We start from the raw sequence: 27472 nt of genomic DNA, 5'->3' as shown, positions 1-27472 counted from the left end.
TACATTTCCTCTCTACAGCTTACATCTTCATGTTATTCACTATAAATTTGTACAAATCAGACATAATCACAATTAAATAAGAATTTCAAGCCCTATTCATCCTGTGGGAGTACTACTGTGACGTCTTTCAGAAAGCTTTGCGATTGCTCAGAGCTAAGTGTAAGCCCTATAAAACCATGGTTTTGAAGTGCCTGTCAGGGTAGAGTGAAAAGCAGTTGCTGGTGATACCAGGAAACCCTTAGCCAGCACCAAGGTCTGGTTAAGCTCTGAAGGCAGAAAAATTGGTGTAGTCTTCCTTGCCCTGAGAGAAATTCAGCACAAGGACAACTCCAAGACTCCCGAACCTACTAAAGCCCTACAACTCTGCAAGGTAAGTTAAAATTTCACCTTTCTTCTTTTTCCTGCCTTTTTCTCTGGAAGTTTAATCAGGTGATTAAAAAGAAATGTTCTATCTTTTACAAAGAAACCTGCAGAGTTCATTCTTTACAACAGCAAAAAAAGATGTTTCCAAGTCACCTGCTAAGTGCATACATGCCTCAAATTCAGCCCAAACAAAAGGATCTTCCCAATTATTTTGGCTGAATACAACTTCCTTTTGAACTAAAAAATTTAAAAGCAATGGATTCAAGTAGAACTTTTAATTTCGACTGAATAATCCTGTAGCACATTGTTTTTAATTCCAATTTGTCAATTTGTCTTTTAAGTGTTTTTCTTCATTGTATTTTTGTAAACCGAGAAAATTTTTGTTTTTAGTTTTAAGTTTTAAATAATGTGGGTGTTTTTTTTTAATAGCTAACAAGAAAACTAGACAGTAAATACTGAGTTTGTTTCTTGGAACTATTTTTAAATGAAGTGGGTACATAGAGTTAATATAAAAGACACAAACTTTGTCTTTAATATATAGATTTCCTTTGTATAAAACATCATATAGTAACATCACATAGTAACATATAGCTTAATATTTTTGTTTGTAATTCTCATTGGCTTAATTCGTTCACATTCAGGTTTAAGGAAATAATATACAAGTAATATGTCTACAGTTAAAAGAGAGAGAAGAAAAGTGTATACAAAATAAATTTTGTTTACTGATATATATATACACTATGTATTTTCATTTTTAGTTAAGAACTACTTCAGTTATAATTTAATAAGATACTAAAGATTTAAAGTATACAAAATCATCAGTTTTTTGTGAAGCTGTTTACTTAGAAACACTCAAACTTTTGACCATATGACTGCTAAAAGAAGAATGTCTTCCCTCCCAATTGTTTTCAGTACTATAAGAACATAGTTTGATATCTGTACCTTGAAAGACAGTGGCAACAGTTGAAAATTCTTCTGCTTTTCCAAACACCTGTCTTTTAAATCAAGATTTGATTTCCAACTTGATAATATTTCAACTTGTTCAGGAAGTACAAAATGACTTCCATCCTCTACCAAACTCTGAAAATATTCAAACTCTTGCCAGATAATCAAAATTGGTTTTGATGGTGATATTTATGGGTAGAAAAGCTGATGTGATTCTCTCTCTCTCTCTCTCTCTCTCTCTCTCTCTCTCTCTCTCTCTCTCTCTCTCTCTCTCTCTCTCTCTCTCTCTCTCACACCCCTCTTTTTATCTTTCTCTTAGAGATGGAAACCAGAAGTAAGTCCCAGTTCCTTGTGTTCCTCACACTTTCCAGTATATTCTTCTCTCAATCCTTAGCATGGCCTCTTTTAAGAGCACCTTCTGCTGTGCGGTAAGTTCTCAGTCAGTTCTGTTAAACATTCCTCCAATCTTCCTATGTTCTTTTGAATTTATTTTTAAAATTTTGATTATTCAAATATTTGGGCAGGTGTGTTGTTTGTTCAACTTCATGTTAATAGGATTATTCTGAGTCCTCAAATTCATTCAAAGATCCCCTAGTTTTAGGTGGGGCATATTTCCAAACAAGTTAAAAATAAAGTGGTTTTCTTTTATTAATAAACAGTTTTATGTAAATCATTTTTATATATTGAATCCTCAGTTTAGTTCAATTTCTTATGAAAAATAGATAAGCTGTCTATTGTCTGTCTTAGTTAATTTTCAAGATCAAGAAATAATCAGTACATTATAGTTCATTGGAAAAACATGAATAAAATTGTTAGAAATTTATATAAAAACCAATTAGCAAATAATAAAAAATATGGGTTGATATACTGACTTAGATACTCTATACTCTCCCTCAATAAGTAAAATATTTTATATTTGGTAAATATATCCTTAGATTTTAATTCTATGTTAGAGTTTATATTTCAAATTCACTTAACAGCTGATATTTAAAGATTATCTGCAACAAATTAAATGAATTCTAGTTAAGGAAAAAATAAAACTATATTAGCACAAACATTCCTTCTGCTGTATAGGCACCACTCTATCACAGGGCAAAAGAATCATTGATTTGCTTGTTTTCCTATTCCTGGAGTAGAAAGATGCTCAACAGAGTGAATAATCTCCTAGCTATTAGTCACCTCAGTAAAGCCTGCTTAAAGCCAAATCTAATATTGTTTTGACAGTTTAACAGAATGATTTTTATTTCAAGAGAAGCATTATATCACACTAAATGAGCAACCATAAGACAACTCAAGTCTGCTTTTACTACTAGATTTGATATTCAGAGTAGACAGACCACTACAACTAAATAACTCCAAAGATAACAAAAGTGTCCAGAAACCTAGATATTCCTTAGTGACTTTATATATAGTGGAAATATAGACATGCATACAATTTTAATAGTGTTTTTGTTTAAAATAAGCATGTATGGCCAGTGTGGTTGAGTATTCTAAATTATGTAAGAAAAAACTCTTCATTGTTATTTAAAATGCATCAATGCAGTTCATTGGAAATCAGAACCCCAAGTATATCAAATTAGAACAAATATTCAGCTGTGGAGATATTTCTTTGAGTTCATATCAAACGAATAAATATTCAGCTATGGAGAGATTTCTTTGAATTTGATCAATACAGAGAAATCTATTACATGAAGGCCAAGTGTAGGGGACTTAAAAAAGAAAAGCAGCTTTACAGCTGATAGCACAGCTGTAGGCTATTTGTCTTGCACAAAGCTGCCCTGGACTGACCCAGGTTTGATTCCTGGCATCCATATGATCCCCTGACCCTGCCAGGAGTGATTTCTAAGGGCAGAGCCAGGAGTAACCCCTGAGAGTCTCCAGAGTGCTAATATTCAGATTTTGAGAATGATTTAAGGGGGCTGGAGAGATAACACAGCGGCGTTTGCCTTGCAAGCAGCCGATCCAGTACCTAAGGTGGTTGGTTCGAATCCCGGTGTCCCATATGGTCTCCCGATCCTGCCAGGAGCTATTTCTGAGCAGATAGCCAGGAGTAACTCCTGAGCACCGCCGAGTGTGACCCAAAAACCAAAAAAAAAAAAAAAAAAAAGAAAGAAAGAAAGAAAGAAAGAAAGAAAGAAAAAAGAGAATGATTTAAGTAGATAGTAGTACCAATAATACTAAATACCAATAGATATATTAATTGATCCCAGTTCTCATGGTAGGTATTTGGAAACTTCCAGAGTTTCCATTTCATAAAAATCTTTCTGCTTGTCAAATGTAACTAGCAAAGTGAAGATTGGACTGAGAAAGTATGCTCTAATTGTATTTAGCAAAGTAGCTTGTTCCAGACATAGAGTTTTTATAGGTTATGTGGCATCTATATTATGAAATAATAAAACTGACTATTTTTCCTTTCGTAACCCACTAATAGAACCCATTAATTTGGTTTATACTAATTGTATAGGGTGAATTGATTTTGTTTTCTAAGGATTTTGAGTATCTGATTTCAAATAATTGTAAGATCATGAACCACTATTCTTTGAAAAAGATGTGTTTAAACATTTTTGCCAATATATTGATTAACAGAACACCATTTGAAGGAGAGCATGAGCCTGACCAAATATCACTTAAAGCAGACACTGACATTTTCCAAAATGTCTTAGCTGAAAATGACATCCCCTATGTGTCAAGGTGAGTGTCTTTATTGAGCTTTATTTCAGATAATATATATATTTAAGTCGATTTTATATCTCTGTTGTAACCATGGCACTGTTTTTAGAATATGGCAAACATCACAGGTATCCATACTCATACACTCGGTCTAATATTTTGTTGAAGTCCTTTCTACTATCCATGATTTTTGTTTGGAAAAGTACAGCTAGCCAGGTTGAAAAATATCATTCAGTTCTACTCCATTACACAAAATCTTGACACCAGAATTATATCAATTCTTGTGAAACTACCTACAGCATTCATGATTTAATATTGTAGGAAATCTAAAGCAAGAGTTCAAATTCTGTGTAAAGAAAATACTTAATAACAAATGAAATTCCTGGAAAAGCTCTCTTGAGCAGCATTAAGTATAGTCTTTAGTAGTTTTTTACTGAAGACCAAATACAAGTGATTCCTGAACCCACTGGAAAGATCAATTGACAAACCCTCTTTAACTCTAAAGACCCTTTTCCTCAATATTTTGGCAAAATATATAACAAAAGGTATAAAAGGGTCTTTTGTTAATATCAGGTTTATTTATTCTACTGTATGTCTTATTTAGGACAGCTTAAATAAAGCAGCATTAAAAAACAGAAAATTTTAAATATATTTTATAATCAATATTTCTAAGACAATAGTCATGCAGTTCACCTTTAGTAATTAATATTGAATTATTTTTAATAAGGCTAATTTACTTAATTTTATAAAGATTGGGATATAAAATATAAAATATATCTTGGTATAAATGACTAGAAAATAATGTTCATTAGATAATATGCTAATATATATGTTTACAGGAGAAGCTTTCATAATAAACTGAGAATTTTTATTATTTAATCAACCAGATGATACATTAGAGAACATCTACACAATAATTTCTACCTTTCTTTCTTTGTTTTAGGAATGCCAGGCATGCTGATGGCGTCTTTACCAGTGATTACAGTAGACTCTTGGGTCAAATTTCTGCCAAAAAATATCTTGAGTCCCTTATAGGAAAGAGAGTTAGGTAAACAAAAAGCATAACTTTTTTTAGATTACCCGATATCATTAACCTGACATATCAATATTTCCTCTTTTGACTTTTGTTCATAATTGATAACTTAAGAGTTTTTCCATTAAGTTAAAAATTTTATATTCTTTTGTAAAATATAGCAGATTAAAGGTTATAGAAGATTATAGCAGGATTGATGAAATGCTGCTATTATATATTTATATTCTTCTGTAAATATAGCAGATTAAAGATTGTAACAAATTATAGCTACATTAAAAATACTGCTTTCTAGTAATATATTTATGGACTCCAGTCACAAATTTTTCTTAACTACCAATTATTTATATATCTGTGATCAAATTGAATCAGAGTAACATTTTATTTTTCAGTTCATACTCAAATCAAACACTGGAAGCTTATTTTAAAAATGATCAATAACTGAATATTTAAATAGCACTAAGGTGACAGCTATTTTTATAAATTTTTTTCCAATGACAGAACTCAACTTCATGTATTCCATATTTTTTTGATAAATTATTTGCTCATTTTGTAGATATTATTGCTCAATTTAAGACAGTTTCAATAAATGTTAAGATACTTTGGATTATTTCATGTTCTCCTGTTTTTAAATAGAAATTTCTTTTTTTCTTTTAAACTATTTGTGATACAAAATGAACTGGGCTCTGGGATTCCTTTCTTACATGATGCCAAGAAATGTGTAACTTGGCAAATTGATCATTTCATTTTAAAACGTTTGATTCTTCTCTCTCACCTAGCAACAATGTTTCTGAAGACAAAGCACCAATCAAACGCCACTCAGACGCTGTCTTTACTGATAACTATACTCGCCTTCGAAAGCAAATGGCTGTAAAGAAATACCTGAACTCAATTCTGAATGGGAAGAGGAGGTAAAGAAATGGGAAACTTGCTCAAATGAAAAATTATCCATAACCTTTCAAATCAAAGTCACCTATGGAATTGGATTTTTCTAGCTTACTTCCTGTGAAGCAATAAGAATAATTACTTTGACATTAGATTATCCTGGGGAATTTTAAAAATACTGATATCTGAACTTCACCCACAACAACCTCCCAGGAAATTAGTGATAAAATCAAGTTATTTGTGTTTTTAATGAAAGAACTCCTCAGTTAATGACAGTGTTTTTTTGTGTCTGCAGGATTAAAAATAACTGCACACTAGGAAGTCTAAATCTGTCAGCAAGTTTTCTTATCTGGCTTTTAAGGATGTAAAAGCACAGTTAAATAGGAATTTCATATCACACGGAGTTCCCTTTATATGAAAATTCAATATACTAATTTTACCAAATAAAACCACAAGGTTTTGTATTTTTAGAGTCCATACAAAATGTGGCTCTCTACAATGCATAAATAAGGGGGTCCTATAAACTGGAGATGGAATCTATTTTAAAATGGTAGTATTTTTGACTTTGGTTATGAGTTTTAAGAACAATTCTACTAGGGGGATTTTAGATAAGGTGATTATCTTGGTCCAGGAGATTGTTATAAGAATCATTTTAAAAGTTTGTGATTGGGGGAAAAGTCACAGGTCACTAACTACAGGGGTAATTGGTTAGCACCAGAGCACTTGACAGAGCACAAAGTGTAAGTCCCAGAAGATTCTCTCTTTAGTGCTGTAACTCGACTTTTTTGTTTTCCTGATCTGCAGCAGTGAGGGAGAATCTTTTGCTTTTTCTGAAGAGCTAGAAAAATGATGGAAAAGTTCCAGGAACCCAAGCTGCTGACAACTTCCCAAGGGTAAGTATATCTGTGCATTCTTGGGGCCATCATCTAGCTTGAGTAGGTGACAGGCCCTGTAGTCACATCTTTGCATTCACGTCCTGCATTGATTAGTATAAGAACGCAACTCAAAAGGACACTTTCCCGTAAAATGGACCCCCACACAGCCAACAGTCTTTCTGACTCCAGAGTGCTCACAATGGGCAGACCATTCCTGGTACTCCTTTCCACTTCTCTTATTCTTTTGTGCAGATTTGTAAGAGAGGAGACAGTCTCTCCCTCATAGAAAAAAATGGCCTTTCCTTTTGAGAATGAACCTTGGCAACTTTAATGAACTGAAGTTTGGATGTACTGGTTGACTTTTAACACCTCATTTAAATTCAGGGGATATGAGCAAATCACAGCATGACTTATTATTCTGAAAATACAAAGGCACTCTGGGTCTAATTGCATTTATTGAAACAGAGCAAACATCAAGCAGAGAAATTAAATTTGACTCATTGTACCTATTAAGTGAGCATAAGTGCTTATAAATCCAATAGTCTTGACTGAAAAATATTTTTAAAAGAGAAAGTATGAACAGGCTTTATTCTTCATGAATGAAGAAACTTGTAATTATAGAAGTTTTTATATGAGTATTAACTAAGAAAATATTTCTTCCCAGAGTTATTTTAATGTTTACATTAATGCATAAAATATATTTATAATGTGTATAAAATTTTAGTCATAACTAGATTACATTAGAGGTCAACAAAACTTATTCTCTAAGAATCTACAAAGTATTTTTAGCTTATGGGCTATAGGATTCTCATATTATATGTGCTCAACTCTTATTGCAGAATTAAAGCAATCACAAATAATAAGGTGTGATAAAATAGAGTGTTATAACAGATGTGCATGCAAACTGTTGAGAGAAGCTAGATTATTCACTTTCATGCAGTCAGGAAAAATGAATGTAAAGCTTTGCCTAAGCCAAAGACAGTTTAACTTCATTTTCTGGGGCTTACATATGAGAATTTCTTGAAATTCATCAAGGACAGACAAGTGATTTTGTTTTATTTCTTCAGTTCTAAGAGAAGTTCATGACCAAGATTATTCTATAATGAATAGTCCTTGCCATTCATAGATAATTCAGAGAAACAAGCCCTTTTAGTTCAGCCCACAAAGTTAAATGATGTTGCTAAGAAATAGAAAAGGTTTTAATGGACCTGTTACACTTGGACCTGGGGGTTTAGGGTGGAGGTAAGGGATGCAAGAGGTGGAGGGTGGTCAACACTGGTGGTGGGAATGGCCCTATTTTACTGTCACTAAATGCCTGAAATACAACTATGAAAGACATGTAATTCACAATGGTCTCAATAAAAAATTAAAAATAGAAATAGAAAAGGTAGTAAAATATTAAGGATGATTAGCCACGAAGTCATTTGTAACTTTTAAGATCATAAAATTTTTCCTTTGTTCTTGTCTTTTTTGAATGGGTGCTGTTGAGCAACTTCTTTTAATAAGAAGTTCCATGTCAAAAATGTAAGGAAGTAATTATTAGAACATAATAAAACCTTTCTTTACATTCCAGCTTTCTAACTGATAATCAGTTATTTGGTAATATTTCTCTTGTTATTATATTTAATACTCTATCACAGGCTATTGACAAGGGACAAAGAAACATGTTTATAAAATTAATTGACAACTGTGTAAGATTGAAATGCTGTAAGTGACAGTTTCATTCTTAAAACATCAATTATTTCTTTTTCAGAATTCTGAAGAAAATGAAAAGCAAAGTAATTACATTTTGTGTTCTATATAAGTCATTCAAGAAAAAAACTTCAATATCAAAACCAAATAAAACATGTTGTGTTATGAATGTTGTGACTTACTGCATCCTAATGTAATTATTGTGATGTTTACACTGTAAATATTATTTAAGAGTTCTAACATTTGTCTTTAACTCATGAAAATTCTATAATTTCATATCCTTGTGAACCATTTCAAATGAAATATATTTCATGATAATAAACATTAGGTTAAATTCCGATTATAAGAGGCTTAGTGTAAGGATAGTAACAGAACAAAATAAAAGAATTTTTTGATAGCACATAATTAACTACACAGAAGAGTAAAACAGATAATCAAAGTATATAAATTTGGATGTTTCATATCTAGAATGGTGTGTTAGATAAACTTCATAAAGGCTATGAGAGCACTAGGCTGAAGAACAAAATGATACTCATCATAAAATACTTTTAATAGAAATTCTGCATGTCCATCTTAGTAGAAAACATTTATTTTAAATGATATTGAAAATCTTCCAAAGTGGCAAAGGTTCTTTTCTGATGAAGTGTTTCAGTCAAAGAAAATAGCCTCTTCTTATTGTTATTTTACAGTCCTTACTGATTATGTTATGAATGTGACAAATGTAAGGTAAATGGAATATTTATTTTCAGTGATCATTTTTTATAGTCAAGCAAATAATGTGTTGGGGGCATATGAGATTCCTGAGTGAGTTTATGTGGAGACATAACTATTTTTCCAAAATAACTGTAAGAAACTTAATATAGACAATAAAGACCTTTGACTATCACTATGGATAATTTGTGGTGTTCTGATTCATTTAAACCCAACAGCAGTAATTTACTAAAGTTATAGTCTAAATTCCCCAGCACTAATGTTTTGTGATGATTCAAGTAGGGTTATGTTTGATTGTGGGTGAATTTGTCAAGTAACAGAGATTTACAAAACAGAGAAATTTTTTCTTACATAAGCCAGAAGCAAAACTTGTAGGGTTAGTAGATGGTTGATTTGTGAAGCCCTCATATGATCTAAACACCCTTCCAGCTCATTTCTGACTTTTTTATCCCTTAATTTATGATTCAAAATTTATACTGATATTACAGATATCCCATTTTTAATCCAAATAGTGAAGTGAAAGAACACAAAGTGTACATGATCTTCTCTTCTATTTGATGCCTTCCACTAAGGCACTATAACCAGAACATAGTATCATAGTGCAAAAGAGGACAAGGTATTTTTCCCCTAGTCTCTCTGGATGACCTTGTTTCTGGTTAGGTACTGTCTTCCAGTAATACAAATAATAAATTTGTTTTTTATTTTAAATTTTTATTGAGACCATTGTGAATTACAAGTCTCTCATAGATTTATTTCAGGCATATAATGACAGTGAATTAGGGCCACCACCAATGTTGACCTCCCTCCACCATAGTTCCCGGCATGCATCTCATACATCCACCTGTAAACCCCTAGACTGCCAGTGTAACAGGTCCATTTTGTATTTAGATTGTTATAGTTTGGGCCTCTTGATTCTATTGTTGACTTTGGCTTGGGTATTTAGTTATGGCCATTTTTCCCACCCAATGCACCTGAGACTCCTTGATACCTAAGCCCCATCCCCTGCTTTTATTTTTCCTTTTCTTTCTTTGTAAAAAATATAGAAATATGAGGTAAACCAAAGTGATACATGTCCCAAAGGCTCTATGAAAAATGGTGGGAGCCACTATCTAGAAGACATAAATAAAATAAAATAAAATAAAGGGGGTGCATGTGTCAGGTGCTTTTTGTTGTTGTTGTTGTTAATTTTTTTCCATAGGCACAGCAAACATTGAGTAAATTAAGAGAAAAACTCTCCTTGGCCTTAAAAGACTGTGTGTCTCTACACATGAAGCATACTGTCATAAGATTAACTACAAGCTCCAGGAACATGTCCTTTGAAATCATAGAACATGAATCTTAAATTTTCACTCCAAAAAGGCATGAAGTAAGGGCAAAAAATGTGAGACCCATACAGACCCTAACCATTTAATCTAGAATCATATCAGAAGGAAAAACTTTACTCAGTTTAATTGCCACATACAAAATGACGCTAATCATTGAAGATCAGTAATTGCAAAGAATTTATACAAGACAAAGTAAAAAAGACTAATTTTATTGTTTTGTTTATATTTGAATCCACAGAAAAGGAAAAAACTTCCTATACAAACCACAAAGCTGAAAATAGAAAAGTTGTGGTTGTGGTTTGTGCATAGAAAACTTATAATTGGGCAAGAGAGAAAGTGCAAAAGTTAAGGCACTTTCCTTGTATGCTATTATGGCCACAACCCTGTGTAGCCCAGCACCACCAAGCATGGTCCCTGAGTACTGTTGGGTATTGTTCCAAAATAAACAATAAAAGAAGCTCTAAATTCCAAGTGAGAGCATGATGGTGATATAATTTGTATGTAATGCAGAAGAATTTTTATCTTATTGTACAAATCTTTTTACTCTATTCCCTATTTCTCCAAGAAATATAAAAAAAATTAGAATGTAAAGTTCTAGGCAAAGGAAACAGTTTGAAGTGACAGAAGGGTATTGGGAAATCAGAAGAGTATGGAAGTCAAGGTGACAGAAAGAGAATAAAAATCACAGGAAAATTTGGCCAGAGACCAGAGAAGTTATTTAATCATGACTGGTCACAGGGACAGAGTGGAGTTTTGATATGAGCATAGTATTACCAGAACTGCATTAAGAACAGAGTAAGGGGAAAACTTGGAGGATAGCTGGGAGGAAGATGAATTAAGAGACCTCAGCTACAAACCAGATGAAACATGAAGGGGTATGTGGTTACAAGCAGGGCAGATGGTGAGAGCTGATATCTTGAACACAAAATCAAATGGTTTACTTAGAGATTAACTATGGAAGAAAAAGTAAAAGTGGTTATTGATAAGGGAGAGACCGGGGAAAGAACCTTTCAAAGGGAAGGTTATCTTTGTTTTGGAGTCATTGGGAGTTGTTGATTGACATGAAGTGTTCAAAGGAAATGCTAGGCTAGAGGCAAAGATTGGGAAAATCTAGCAAATAGATGGGAGTTGTTAAAGCTCAAGATATTGAGGTACCCAGAAACTAATTGTAATTTTCCCTCAAACAAAACCACATAACTCGATTTATCTAGGTTAACCTCTCAAATAGAGGGAGGAACAAGGAAGGACACCAGGACCAAACAGATGTATGATCACTGATAGTAAGCTAGACAAAGAGGGGACCACCTACTCTAGCAGCCTGGGGGGTGATGGTGGGGGATATGGGTTGCGGAAAGGGAACGGGGAAGGGGGTAGGACAAATTTGGTGGTGGATATTCCCCTGATTCAATGTTAATATGTACGGAAAATACTAATGTGAAAGATATGTAAGCCACTATGATCAAAATAAAAATTAAAAAAAAAGTTCACTTTATGGAAGAGGTTTCCCAGTTTAAATGAAGTTGTTTTGGGTTCATAATGTGGTGCAAGAAAAGCCTTCTTGATATTAGAAAAATTAGATAATAACTTGTAAAATATAAGCAAACAGGAACCATCTCATATTACACACAAAAATTACTTCAATGTAGATTAAAAACCTACTGTATTTTCCGGATTATAAGACTACTTTTGAAACTACAAAGTCAACTGAAAATTGGGGGTTGTCTTATACACACAGAGTATATCCCAAAAAAACATTTCAATATGCCACTAAATGAAAATTGTCTGAACAAAATTTCCAACTCGATCCTGCACCAATCACTGCAAGGCTGTTCGGACTGCCTCTCTAACTCAGCCAATCTAAGCAGGCTTTTTATGCATGCAAATTATACAATGTTCTGGGGCCGGAGAGATAGCATGGAGGTACCCTGAGCTTGCCAGGAGCGATTTCTGAGCATGGAGCCAGAAGTAACCCCTGAGCACTTCTGGGTGTGACCCAGAAACCAAAAAAAAAAAATTATACAATGTTCTGTACCCGAATCTACACTGTAGAAAGCCTGCTCAGATTGGCCAGAGTCTGAGAAGACTAAAATTAGAGGGTCATCTTATACGCTGAAAATACTGTAGATGTAAGACCAGAAATCATAAAGTATATTGAGAAAAACATAGACAGAACTCTTCAGGGACTGGGCAAAAAATGGTCTTTAATATCATTCCACTACCAAAGTTAATGGAGACAAAATTTAAATGATGCTATATGAAATAGAAATATTTTTCCACGGATAAAAGAAACTCCAGTTAAATAAAATGACACCCACATGACTGTAACAAGATATTCACATAACAACAACAAAGAAAGGACAAATAATCACCTCTATAGAACATTCACAAAGTTCAGCAACAACAAAAACAATAACAGCAAGAAAACGCCCACAATAACTGGTGAGTCTGGGAAAAAGGTGACTTTTGATTTGGGTGTGTAAACTTTTAACTTTGGATTTCAGTGTGTACCTTTTGATATTTTGACATAGTATGTTCTTAGTTTTAATAGGAATAGTGATTTCTTACTAATAAGTGGGATTGCAACTTTAGTCATAGGCTGCAATTTTCAAGGTAAGAAAAACTAGGCCCAAGGAGACAACTGATTCCTGGGATCAGGCTGTAAAGAACAAAGGACATTCCAAGGAATGCAAGGACATCTTTTTTTCCATCAGATACCTTGAAGGAAGGGGAAACCAATTAATCACCTTACATTCCAACAGAGAAACACCTTGACCCTCCCAGAGGAGATCCCCACAGAGGATAGATGGCCCTTGAAGATTAGGGAGGAATAATTGCACATAGTCACTAAAAAGGAATAACACATAGGTATATAAAGAATAACACATAGGTATAGAATAAGAGTAAAATCTAGTTTAATGTTATTCTTGCTTCTGCCCCTGGTTTGCCTGATATAATGAACAAGGCTCCCTTCCCCTAATCGCTCTGTTCACTATGCTGTCAAGAGAATGGGTTCTCCACCCTGTGGATTGGGAGACAACCTGTATCTCTGCATACCATCAGTCTGGGAGTTGGGGTAAAATGATATCATGAAGGATCTGAACAGGCAGCTTCTCCACCCTGTAGATTATGCGACCACCTGAAGGTCCAACCCGTATCTCTGCATGCCATCAGTCTAGGAGTAGGGGGTAAATTAAGTCATGAAGGGGCTGAACAGACAGAAAATTGCACCTTTTCTGAAAAAAAAAATTATTGGATGATTCAAACTGTATAAACCTATGAAATGCTTTGACCTGTATACTCATTATCATATGAATTCCCTTAAATGTTTGTAAATGTGGATACTAGGGGTCTCACTACAGATCAAAATTCCTGCTGCGTCAGGTGGACTGTGAGTGGATCCAGGACGTCCTGTGATTGAAATAAACCTGTGTGATTGCATCCTCCAAGGTTTGTGTCTCCTCAATTGAGCAGTGGGATTTCCTCAGACCTTAGGAATCCCCGATCCCTGGAACTCCTCCCCAGGGTCGGGCATCTCCAACCCCAGATCCTCAACAAAATTCTGGAAAATAGGATCCAATGTCTCCTCAAGGTCATACACCACAACCAATTACTATTCACTTTAGGAAGACAAGGATGGTTTAACATAAGTAAATCAATCAACATAATTATATCAACAAAAAAGAGAAATAAAAACCATATGATCATATCAATAGACACAGAGAAAACATTTGATAAGTTACAACATCCATTCTTGATAAAAATTCTCATCAAGATGGAAATAAAAGGAACTTTCCAGGGCCAGAGAGACAGCATGGAGGTAGAGCATTTAGCTTGCATGCAGTAGGATGGTGGTTCAAATCCCAGCCTCCTATATGGTCCCTCCGAGCCAGCCAGGAGTGATTTCTGAGCCTCAAGCCAGGAGTAATCCCTGGGTGCTGCCGGATGTGACCCAAAAGCCAAAATAACAAAAAAAAAAAAGAAAGAAAGAAAAAAAAGAAAGGAACTTTTCTCAATACAGTCAAGGCCATCTTTCAAAAGCCAATGGCAAATATTATTCTATGGAGATAAACTAAAAGCATTTCCTCTAAAATCTGGTATAAGACAAGGCTGCCCTCTCTCACCACTACTATTCAATATAATGCTATAAGTTCTTGCCATAGCTATTTTGTCAAGAAAAAGATATCAAGGGCATCCAGATAGGAAAGGAAGAAGTAAAGCTCTCACTGTTTGCAGATGACATGATAATATATTTAGAAATACCTAAAGTCTCTACCAAAAAGCTTCTAGAAACAATAGATTTATATAGCAAAGTGGCAGGCCACAAAATTTACACACAATATTTAATAGACTTCTGATACACTAATAATGATAGAGAAGAAATAGACATTAGAAAAACAACCCCATTCATATTAGTGTCACACAAAATTAAAGATCTTTAAGTCAACTTAACTAAAGATGTGAAGGACCTATACAAAACAAACTACAAAACCCTGCTTCAAGAATTAAAAGAGGACACAAAAAATGGAGACACATACTCCACTCATGGATTGGCAGGATTAACAACATTAAAATGGCAATTCTCCCCAAAGCATTGTACAGATTTAATGCAATCCCTCTACAGATGACATTCTTCAAAGAAGTGGATCAAACACTCCTGAAATTCATTTGGAACAATTTACACCCATGAATAGCTAGAGTAAACCTTGGAAAAATGAGCATGGGAGGCATCACTTTCCCAAACTTTAAATTGTATTACAAAGCTATAGTCATTAAAACAGCTTGGTACTAAAATAAAGACAGAACCTTGGATCAGTGGAATAGACTTGCATATTCAGAGAATGTGCCCCAGATACACAATCAATTAAACTTTTATAAAGGATCAAGAAATCCAAAATCTAGTAAGAAAAGCCTCTTCAACAAGTGGTGTTGGAACAAATGGTCAGCAGCTTGCAAAAAAGCAAACTCAGACCTCCATCTAACATCATGCACACAGGTCAAATCCAAATGAATTAAAGACCTGTATATCAGGTCTTTAAACCATAAGGTATATTGAACAACACATAGGTAAAACACTCTATGACATTGAGACTAAAGACATCTTCAAGGCAGAAACAGCACTTTCCATACAAGTGGAAGCAGAGATAACCAGATGGGACTATATTAAGCTATGAAACCTCTGCACCTCAATGGAAATAGTTCCTAGGATACAAATGCCACCCACAGATTGGGAGAAACTATTCACTCAATACCCATCAGACAAGTGGCTAATATCTAAGATATATCAATTACTGACAGAACTTAACAAGAAAAAAAGCATCTAATCCCATCAAATAATGGAGACAAGAAATGAACAGACAATTCTCAAATGGCCAAAATGCACATAAAAAAATGCTCCACATCACTAATTATCAGGAAAATGCAAATCAAAACAACAATGAGGTACCATCTCATGCTACAGAGACTGGCACACATCATAAAGATCTAGAACAACCAATGCTGGCCAGAGGAAGATCCGAGGGAAACTGAGGACATTGGTGGCTGGAAATGTGCACTGGTAAAGATGTTGAATGTTGTATGACTGAAACTCAATCATGAACAAATTTGTAACTGTGTATCTCACAGTGATTTAATTAAAGAATTTATTTAAAAATAAGTAAATGTAAAAGTAAAAGCAAATTAAGAAAAGGAATAAATTGGGCCTGGAGCGGTGGCACAAGCAGTAAGGCATTTGCCTTCCCTGCGGTAGCCTAGGAAGGATTGCAGCTAGATCTCCTGGTGTCCCATATGGTCCCCCAAGCCAGGAGCGATTTCTGAGTGCAAAGCCAGAGTAACCCCTGAACATCACTGGGTATGCACCCCTCCCCCCCAAAAAGGAATAAATCAATTAAAATTATTGAAAAATTATACTTACCTTTCCTAAAAAGTGCTTTAAGAGGAATTGCCCATATATTGCTATTGGTCATTAATAACTTCATATTTCATATTCCAGTAACCATGCTAGAATACATGAGCTATTTATTGGATTTGCCAGTATGAAATCACATTGTTTTATGAAGAAAACAAATATTTTCTTGAGAATTCATTACTAGAATTTGAATTTATTTTGAGAATTCAAAACATTCAGACTAATGTTTCTAAGTATCATAATTAAATTTATGTCAGAAGCTTGGTGGTGGTCAATACCAACTATTTAGGCTTTTTTACATATCTGTAAACATTGAAGTGAATCTGTCCACTGTAGATTTTGCTAGTAAACAGTTGCATTTTATCTAATTTTGTGTACAAAAGACCATACATCACCATTATTGTGTATAATAACATTAGAAGTAAAATGCACAGTCAAATGCACTATTTTTGAGTTTTAGGGGAAAATTACCCAATAAGATGTCTCAAAGGTACAGATTAAGTATTTTATAAGAATGATATCTATGATTTTCTGAGAACCCAAATATGAGAACTAGCTGCAAATTTTAGATTGAGAGTTTAGAAAAATTGCCCCTGATTATTTATTTCTCTATTCTTTTAGATGCTCCCAAATCAAACAGTGCCTTTGCTTTTTGACTACTATTAGCTGCAGTTACTTGAAAGGAGAACCATGGTAAAGAAAGGTCCTTAAAAGTCTGTCTTTTCACAATCATCTGTTAATAGCTTTCTCTAAGAGAGAAAAAGCATTTCCTTGGTCCTTTGCTTTTGCCTCATGTAATTGCAAGTCCCTTGTGTGATGCATCTCTTTTTTATGCTTGAACTTTTCTCATCTTCCAACCCCCATAATTGTACTTTTTCTCTTACTCTCTTTTGGACATTTGTCCTGGTTTCATAGAGTTTCTTCTTTCTCTTTTGCTCTTCCGTTCTCTATAAAGCTGTGGGCTCCTGAGAGTGGCCATCTCCCTCTGGTTTCTTCTTTACCTACCTGTTAACGCTTTAGTTCCAGGAACAGATAATTCATAAAAGATCTTGGTAAGATTCCTTTGAGCCCCTTGAATGTTCTTTACACTAACACCCTGATGTTAGTTTCAAGTTAAGACAGATTCTGATTTACATGCTACTTTTCTTTTCTGTTAAGTGAACCATCCTTAAATTAGAAGTTACCCTTGCTTATAAATGTATAATTTGCTATTAGGAAAATAAATAGACCATTATTTCTATTTTTACCTTCAAAGATATTTTAACTTTACCCCCCGTACCTCCACAGAAAATGAAATCATTTATTTGCTATAATTTTTGAACCTTTTGTAGAAATGAAAGAGATAGCAGAGTTTGGAGCAGCAGATATATATATATATATATATATATATATGTATGTATGTATGTATGTATGTGTGGATATGTATATATACATATATATGCATATATATGTGTATGTATATATGCATATATTATGAGTGTATGTATATATGCATATTTATGTATATATGTATGTATAAGGGAAGTGGATTTATTATAGGAGGAAAATCTAAAATTGTTTTTAGGTAGAAGAGAGAAGACTAATGGAACAGAACTGAGAAAACTTCATTTTAAGGGCTTATATCTAGTTGAGTAGTGCATAGTGGAGTGCTGTTCTAAAAATGTGCCTGCAAAGTAAAATAAAAATGATAAATAAAAATATTAAAAACAAAGTTTAATATGGGGCAAATAGTAATTTTGTTTTGTAACACTGTCAAAAAAATATGTAGTGATTTTTTAAAATTGCATTTTGGTTTTGGGGCCACACCTGGTAGTGATTGGGTTCTGTTTCTGGCTCTGCCTTCTGGGATTAAAGGATCAAGCCAAGGTCAGCCCCGTGCTAGGCAAGCACCCTACTCTCCAGACTGTCTGTTGGCCCAATAATGTCATGTTTTCTTTTTTTAATATAGTGAGTAATGTGGTTCAGTGGTAGATCCTAGGCTTTACATACACAAGGCTCAGAGTTCCAGCCTCATTCCTCTGCACATTGCCAGAACATGATCTCTGTTGTTACAGTCAAGTGTTTGGACAATACACATCCCACCATCACCTCCACCTACCACCACACATGCAATCCCTACTCTGCAGCAAATGGCAACCCTAGCCTTGGCTCCTTAGATCCTAAATTAAATTATTTTTTTACTAAACTGTAGACAGTCAGTAGACCAAATTATTTACCAGAGGTAAAAATACTAGGGAAAGTGAATTATAATTTGTTTTGAAAGAATGTGAAGGCAAGCAAATGGATTGAGTGAAAAAGGCAAATAAGTATTCATATTCTTGAAAAATAAATTAGAACAATAATAAGGCAGATGCACAGGCTTTAGTCTAGGTTCCATGACTCTCAGTGAATGCTACCAAGTGAATCCCCAGGTAGGTCTGCTAAAGCCCTCCACAAAGTGCTTGATAAACTAGAAAAGCTAAGTCATATCTCAGAGACAAGAGAGATGAGGGCTAGTAGATGCAGCTCATGACATGAAGCTTACCACATAAAGTGATGAGTGCAGTTAGGGAAATAACTACACTGAGAACTATCATAACAATGTGAACGAATGAGGGAAGTAAAAAAACCTGTCTGGAGTACAGGTGTGGGTGGGTGGGGAGGAGGGAGATCTGGGAAATTGGTGGTGGGAATGTTGCACTGGTGAAGGGGGGTGTTCTTTACATGACTGTAATCATACAACTGCAATCATGTTTGTAAGCACAGTGTTTAAATAAAGATAATTAAAAAAAAAAGGAAAAGCTAAGTCATTATTCCTCCTGTGCTTGGAAGAAGCTAATTTACAATTGCTGTCTTAGAGCTCAAGATCATATAACTGGATGATAATTGTAAAAGGATAATGATTAGCAAAGAATAGTTTCTTCAAGTGTTCCTTTGCTTTTTCAGTTTTGAGTAAGTGCTATTCATAATACTTAATATTTTCTGAAGATTAAAAGTAAATATTTGAGGGTTCTCTCTATAATTTATATTACTATATCATTTATATATAATACATAAGGACTTATATTCTCCTTATATGATTCTCTCTGTATAACATACTATATTGTATAATCTCATATAATATATAAATTCCTATAATCTCTCTCAGATCCAGGACAACTTGTTTCTTGGTTGGAACATGAAGCATTCACCCATACCTTTGAACACAAAGTATCAAAAAAAAAAAAAAAAAGAACTGGAAGTTAGGGTGTTACTTAACTATGGTGACCGTCACCTCAGTGTATCTGCATCATGGTTTGAGGTGATATTTTGCTGACTTGATGAATGTCTAGTCCAGGTTTGAGCAGAAAGGAACAGAGGACAGTTCCTCCCCCACAGAATTAGGAAGTCTAGAGGACTTTAGTTTCATTTCCAGGAAATACACGCTTTAGCTTTGGGGCTTTGCAAAAGCAAAGTATATTTAGGCTCTGTGCTGTGCCCAAGCAAAGAAGAACATTTCCAGGAATCAGACACTCAGGGATTAAGGCCTCCTTCCCCAAGGCCCTTTGAAGCTCTGCAGCTGAGTTCTGGGTTTGTATTTGATGACCTTTCTTTTTGTCCAGTTTCCATTCTGCATCTTTACTCTAAAGGGATTTAAAGGGTCTCAGGAGTCAAACTCAATATTGAGTTAATTTCTGCCGCAGCACCAAACTGCAAAGATTATTTACTATTTCAACTTACAGCCCCACTTAAAGTTACAAATAGCTCTTCCTCATCCATTTAAGCTAAAATATAACAAATATTGAATGTCTGCCTTTATCCTTTTCTTGAAGCATAGTTAATGAGTCAAGCAAAACAGATGGATTTCTATTCTATGTCTTGACCCCTTCATATTTCTCGTTTTATCACTTACTATGCTAGACATCACAAAATAGGATTTGGGTTGGTGGTGATGGAATTATCAGGGAAAGTTGTTCAGTGTATAAAATGTTATAATTCAGCTCATATAAAAAGGAATCTGGTCTGAAATTCTAGTCGTGATTCAGAGCACAGAAAATTATTTGGGAATTTAGGGATTTAGAGATTGTTCAATATGAGCTGAATCCTGCTCTTAGCCAATCTCAATTAACTCATTGTTCTTCAGTTTTATGTTTTGCATGCAAGAGATGCAAATTCAGTCCCAAATACCACATGATCCTTTGAGCACACCGGGAAGTGCTCCTTGAAAGTGCTCGGACTGATCTTGAGCAAAGAGGTAAGAGTAGTACCTGAGTACAGCCAACAACTTAACTGTTAAAGAAGCAATTGACTGGTTCAGTTCTGCAGTTTTAACATCTGAAAAAATGATCAGATCAATTAGATAGAGAAATATTACTTAAGCCTATTACTACTACCCTGGAGCAGTAAGTGGTCCTCTCTATTCTTGGGAGGACAGAGCAGTAGATGTTGCTCCCTCTGGGACGAAGACACAGAAGTTTAGCAACAGAAATAAAAATATCAAAGAATTATACCTGTTTTCTGAGTACTTTTAGCATCTGTGTAAGATTACACTGTCAGTCTTCCTTCTCTGACCTTTTTCCTTAAGATCTATAACCAAAGGTGATATAGGCATTCCCCCTTTACTACATTACATTTCCTCATCCAGTTATTGTAGACACATCAAGTTAGTGAGATCATTCTGTGATAATTAAATTAAGTGTGGTCATATTTAAATATATTTGGTCCTTGATGGATGTGGGTGCAAAAATTACTCACATAGGAAAACAAAATCATGCCTAATGGCAGCATAAATTTTTCAGATAATAATTATACTCTCAGGCGCTCATGGAATTTGTTAAACATATTCATAATTTGTAATGAACTCACTAAAATTTCTAATTCACTCTCTGTGCCAATCAACAATTAGTGCTGTTTATATGACATTTTGCAGTTGTCAATATAGTGACCTCCTTTAACTTGCAGATAGAAAAGCTTAATTTCGGGCCGGGAAGGTGGCGCTACAGGTTAGGTGTCTGCCTTGCAAGCGGATGGACCTCGGTTCGATCCCCCGGTGTCCCATATGGTCCTCCCAAGCCAGGGGTGATTTCTGAGCACATAGCCAGGAGTAACCCCTGAGCGTCAAACGGGTGTGGCCCAAAAACCAAAAAAAAAAAAAAAAGAAAAGCTTAATTTCTTTCCTATGCAATTAGGAAATGCTCTCCAGTCTTTCCTAATGTGATCAGTACCACCGACACCACCGTCCTCCCAGGCAGTTGGTTAGTAAGGTAGCCTCTGGTGCAACTGAGGGATGCTTTCTGTTTCTTGCTTAAGAAACTTCTGGTGGGAACACTGAATACCATTGTTCGCTGGAAAGAGGGTAGAAGGTCAAATAAGAGTGGTACTCTCTAGGATAGGTTATAGAGTTTAAGAGGAAAAGAAAATGACTTTTCCTAGGACAAGAGAGATAGTACAATGAGTAGGGAGTTGTTTTGTATGTGGCTAACTGGGTTCAATCCCTCTCACCCATATGGTTTCTCTGAGCCCTGTGAAAAGTGATCTGTAAATGAAGAACCACGAGTATCCCAGAGCACTTTCAGTGTGATCCAAGCACCCTATCCGCATGCCCCCCTCAAAAAAAATGAGAGAAAAAAAAGTGTTCTTGAAACTATTTTCTTTTCAGTGGACCCTGTAAGCCAAGTCAAGACCATAGTTTACTGTGTGAGAAATGGGCTGTAGTGATAGTATGGAGATTAAAGCTCTTGTCTTGCATGTGACTGACCTTTGGTTGAAGTCCAGCACCTGATATGGTCCCCTGAGAACCACAGGACCCCTGTGCACAGAGAGAGGAATAAACCCTGAGCAGTAGTGCCAGATATGTTCTTTCATCTTCTTTCTCTTGAAAAAATAAGCATCTGGTATTTTTAATAGGAATCAAAAGAAGGGAGAGAGGAGAGAAATGCAGACCAGATTCCTGGGTTACAGACTTAGCTCTCTGGTCCTTCCTCTAATCTATTTGGTTCTCTCTGTCTCTCTGTGTCTGTCTGTTTGTCTGTCTCTCTTTTCCATTTCTTGTGCAAACTTCCCAGATTCTAAAGTTGCATATTTTCCCAACCAACAATCCTTCTCTGAGAAAAACCACCTTAATATTTTAAGAAGGCATTTTTAAAAACTCCTGGTTATTCACCAATGACGAGTCAAACACTGAATTTGTCTGGTTCACTGAACCATTAAAAAATATGCTCTAATGAAGACTTTTGTCTAGCAATCTGGCATTTAATTAAGTGGCATGGACCCTGGGATCAACTAATTCAATTAAGACCTCTAAGTGAAATTAGCCATAGATGTTGATAAGTGTGTTAAATTACAAAGGGATGCTACTGGAAGAAGACTGCAGGGAACCCCAAGGAAATTTAAAAGAGAAAACAAAAAAAGTAGAAATCACATTATTCACTGTAAATTTAATGAGATTATCTGGGCTTGTTTTTTTTTTACTTGTTTAAACATCACTGTAAATTTAATGAGATTGTCTTCTGGGCTTTGTTTTTTGCTTGTTTAAACAACTCCTTAAACAACTCCAGCACTAGAAGAGGCTTTGTTTTTAAGGAAATGTAAGACACTATGGCAATTTCTGAGCCATGATCATGAAAAAGTACAGAGATCAGGGCACACACTTTCCTTTTGTTTATAAAGCAGAAAATTGCCAAAGAAACTGCCAAACCACTGTCAAGTGCATTCTGCCAAAGAAAATATGCATCAGGAAGAACTGAATAGACAGGAGGATTAGGGGATTTTATCTGAGGTCACTATAATAGGAGGAACATATCAGATGATGAGTACTGAACCTGGGTCTGTGCAAGGCAAGCATGCTACCCACTGTACTTTGGCACTAGCTAAAGGAAAAAGTCTTGTAGAAGAGAATAAATCTTTCTGATAAGCCCTACTTGGTGCTTATCAATTGAACTCTCTGTCTCCCAGAGTTTGAGAAAAAAGACACTACCTCCTTCCAAGGTTTCTTCTCAAAGTGTTGGCTTCCAGAGTTTATTAAAAATTATCCAATATTGGGGCTGGAGAGATAACACAGCGGTGTTTGCCTTGCAAGCAGAAGATCCAGGACCTAAGGTGGTTGGTTCGAATCCTGGCATCCCATATAGTCCCCCGTGCCTGCCAAGAGCTATTTCTGAGCAGATAGCCAGGAGTAAATCCTGAGCACCACCGGGTGTGGCCCAAATCCAAAAAAATATATATATATCCCAGATTATACAATCTGTAAGAGACTAAAAGAAGAGAAAGTTGATCTACATATCCAAAAGATAGAAAATAATTTCCAATTATGTTTTCAGAAGTAAAATCTCTTAAGATAATGGCATTTAGACACCTGTATCAAGAGAAATCTGCTTCACTTTAAGTCAGTCAGACTTAAGGAAACAAAGTTGTCACCTCAATCAAAGTTAATATAAGACTCTTATGTGTCCTTATTTTACTTCTCTGAGGATGGAAAATACAATTCATTCATTACAGATAGCATATTTTATTCAAATTTGTTAGTCTGGCATCTGCTCTGTCCCAACTATTTGAATGGGAGGGAGCATGACTGTGTAGAATAATGAGAAACCAGACAAAGTTATGTCATTATCCACACAACATAAATGGAAGATAAGGCAAATTCTGCCAAAATAGTTGAGTTGTCTTCTGAAAGGCATTGACTCCTAAGCTTAATATGGTGTGAATAGCAGAGATGTCCCTCACATACTTGGAAGGAGAATTGGAATGACAATTAGAAGGCAAGTGAAGAATGAATACTTGTAGTTTTTAAGCAACTAGAAAGACTGTGAATGGGAGAATGATGGGCTGGAAAATAATATATGGGTCTACAAAGCTAGGGTACCTGCAAAAGATTTTGCCACGGTAATTGAAGCATGTCAAAAAACAAACTAAAATATTTGACTCATATTAAATGTTATAACCCAATTCAAATAAGATTGAGGATAATAGAGTTCCAGGACTCAAAATGAGGGAGAAATATCAATTGAATTTGTGACTTTATTATTCATAGTTATTTTTGTAGTATCCAAACTAAAACCTACTTCTCTGACTCTAGTAGTTGGTCAATCTCCTCATTTTGTTCTTTCAGACCAGTAGTTTGAATACTAGACTCATGTATCACAAAATCAGGTAAATATTTACATCAGTATTCAAGGGCTAAGTTGTCATATGTGCTGAAAAGTCTAAAAAGAAAGCACAATTTTACAAGAGAAATAGATATTCTCTATTCTCCTCAGTTTACTTTGGTCTCAAGGCACAGTCCTCTGGCATCAACATAACCATGAGCCCCTAAAATAAAATTGGAAAGTAAATGGTTGATATTTACATATTATGTGCTATCCAGTTATGCTACAAAGATAGTTTTAAGATATATATATACATATATAAAAGTATATACACACACATATATATATATATTTGGGGGGTCACACCTGACAGTGCTCAGGTGTTACTCCTGGCTCTATGCTCAAAAATCACTCCTGGCAGGCTCAGGGGACCATATGGGATGCTGAGATTCAAACCATTGTCCTTCTGCATGCAAGACAAATGTCCTACCTCCATGCTATCTACCGGGCTACATTAAGCTATATTTTTCAAATATTGTGAAAATTTTATAAAAGCAGGCATGTGCCCTATAGAAAGTACTTCACCAAGGAGCCCATCAAAGGAGTTAAACTAATTTCAAGATATTATTTATTCATTGCTGTCTAGTTTGCCTTGGAACTAGATTAGTGCCTTGAAGCACAAAGAAATCTCTGAGAGAAAATAAAAGAATCTTTATGAGTCTTCAGGCCTAGGTAAATTGCTTAGCTGAACTTCAGACATAGAGGAAACATGCAATACTAAAGGGTTTGGCTGGGGGGAGTTGCCATTATTATGATAGTCGAGACTCTAAATTAAATTTCACAATATTCTCATTAATCCTTTATAAGTCTCAATGAAGCAAAAGTTCCTAAAGAATGTGAAAGACATACAAATGAAGTCTTAACCCTATTACGTCCAATTGTTACATTAAAGAAACAGTTTTCTATTGGTCTACTGAAAAGGCCATATAAAACAAAAACTATAGGCTTGAAACCTGAAAGACAGTATAGGACTAAGGAGATTACCTTGCTCCTGACCAACCCAGGAATGATCCCCAGCACCACACAAGGTTTACTAAACACCACCAGGAATGTATCTGAGCACAGCGCCAGGAATAAGCCCTGAGAATTGCCAGGTGTGGCCAACCCTTTCCCCCAAACAAATAAAAAAAATACAAGATGAAGTAAATTTGGAAATGCCCAGAGTGATACTTTTTTATTTTCCTTTCCTGAATGAATAAATCTCCTAAAATATTCCAACTCTGAGAAGAAGAAGAAGAAGAAGAAGAAGAAGAAGAAGAAGAAGAAGAAGAAGAAGAAGAAGAAGAAGAAGAAGAAGAAGAAGAAGAAGAGAAATAGTAATTCCTGCTGACTTTATTTTTGTAATTTCCTTAATGTTTCTGTTAAGGAGTTAGATGGGGTTTTTTTTTTTTTTGTATTTTCTGTCAAAGTTCTAGTATATTTTGAATGATTTTATAGGGTCATTCTAAGCTGTCATCATTGAAAATATTATAAGTGAAAATAGCAAACAAATGTAGTAGTAGATAATTTCAGAAAATCAAAAAGTTTAGTGTTACTTTGGTCATTTTCCAGAAGTCTTTTCATTGAGTTAGTGATTTCTTAGTAACACAGGTACTTTTATGGTTGACCAACTGTGATCTTGACTGTTCAAAATCAAAGAAAGATGAAATTTATGTCATTTCTAGAGGACACCTTAAGAATTTAGGTTTGGAGACACCTTGGACCTTCTCTCTGCTTGCTTTGTCCTGGGAACTTTGATCCTCTGTGGCATCCTTCCCTGAGGGCTAACCTTCACTTGAGGTGAGTAGTCCCACCCACAAAGGGTAGATTCCACCTAGCCAATGAATACCACCAAAACATGTAGAAAAATTCACAATACAAGCTTGACAGATGGGGAAATAACACAGGCCAATACCAAGAATAGAGAGTGAAGATGGCAACTCTGATGTCCCGAAAATGGCCAACCACCTAGTTAGTCTCTCAGATATGGAGTTCAGAGAAAAAATCTGGACAATGTTCACAGAACCCAAAGAAAGCATAAAAATGGAACACTAATAAGAATTAAGAGGATATGAGGATAGAGATCAGAAAACTCCAAATTTAAATAACATGTCTGAAAAAAATCAGTAGATAAATTGAAAACCTCAATGGGAAATCTCTTCAGTGGGTAACAGAAGCTGAGAACAAAATTAGTGAGCTGGAAGATGAGATGCATAACAACTCCATACTTCAGAAGATATTGTAAAAAAAAGTCTTAAAGCAAATGATCAGACAATGGAAAAATTACTCAAAGAATGTGAACAGATGAAAATAGAAGTTTTTGATAAGTTCAACAGAAACAACTTAAGATCATTGGAGTCACAGAGATCCAGGAAGAAAATCCTGTGAAAGAATCAACAGTCAAGGACATCATTACAGAGAAACTACCAGAGCTAAAGACTACATGCAACCAAATCCTACACATCCGAAGAGTACCCAAGAGAAAAGAAAGAGACCCAAGGAAAAGCACCCCAATACACATCCTAGTCATAATGACAAATCCCACAGATAGGAATAGAATACTAAAATCAGCAAGATGGAAAAGGTTAATTACATTCAAGGGAGCAGGCATTATTTGGGGGGGATTGGGTCACAACAAGCAGTGTTCAGGGGTTTCTTCTGGCTCTGTTCTCAGAATTCGCTTCTGGCAGACTCTGGGGACCACATGAGATGCCGGAATTCAAACCACATCCTTCTGTATGCAAGGCAAGCATACTACCTCCATGCTATTTCTCTGGCCCTGCATTATTGAGATTTACAACAGACCTGTCACAAGAAACGCTCAAGGCCAGAAGGCAGTAGTGGGACATAGTGCCAAAACTCAATGAAATAAATGCTTCGCCTAGAATAGTGCACGCAGACAGACTCACTTTTAGGTTTGAAGGAAGTATACATAGCTTTACAGATAAACAACTCAGAAACTTTTGCAGACTCAAAATGAGCCATAA

At 35.1% G+C, this 27472-nt stretch overlaps 1 protein-coding gene across 1 annotated transcript; it reads left to right on the top strand.

Moving 5' to 3' along the window:
• Nucleotides 1-210: 210 nt before the first annotated feature.
• Nucleotides 211-13910, top strand: VIP (vasoactive intestinal peptide). The gene is made up of 7 exons (XM_049764746.1): nucleotides 211-370; nucleotides 1628-1736; nucleotides 3895-3999; nucleotides 4922-5026; nucleotides 5788-5919; nucleotides 6730-6786; nucleotides 13856-13910. Exons 2-7 carry the CDS (start codon nucleotides 1630-1632, stop codon nucleotides 13908-13910), a joined length of 561 nt encoding a protein of 186 aa, XP_049620703.1. The 5' UTR covers nucleotides 211-370; nucleotides 1628-1629.
• Nucleotides 13911-27472: the final 13562 nt, after the last annotated feature.

This window comes from Suncus etruscus, chromosome 18 (assembly GCF_024139225.1).
Source record: "Suncus etruscus isolate mSunEtr1 chromosome 18, mSunEtr1.pri.cur, whole genome shotgun sequence".
Lineage (NCBI taxonomy): Eukaryota > Metazoa > Chordata > Mammalia > Eulipotyphla > Soricidae > Suncus > Suncus etruscus.
Note: the sequence above shows the minus strand (reverse complement) of the source record. Positions and strands in the feature narration are given on the sequence as shown.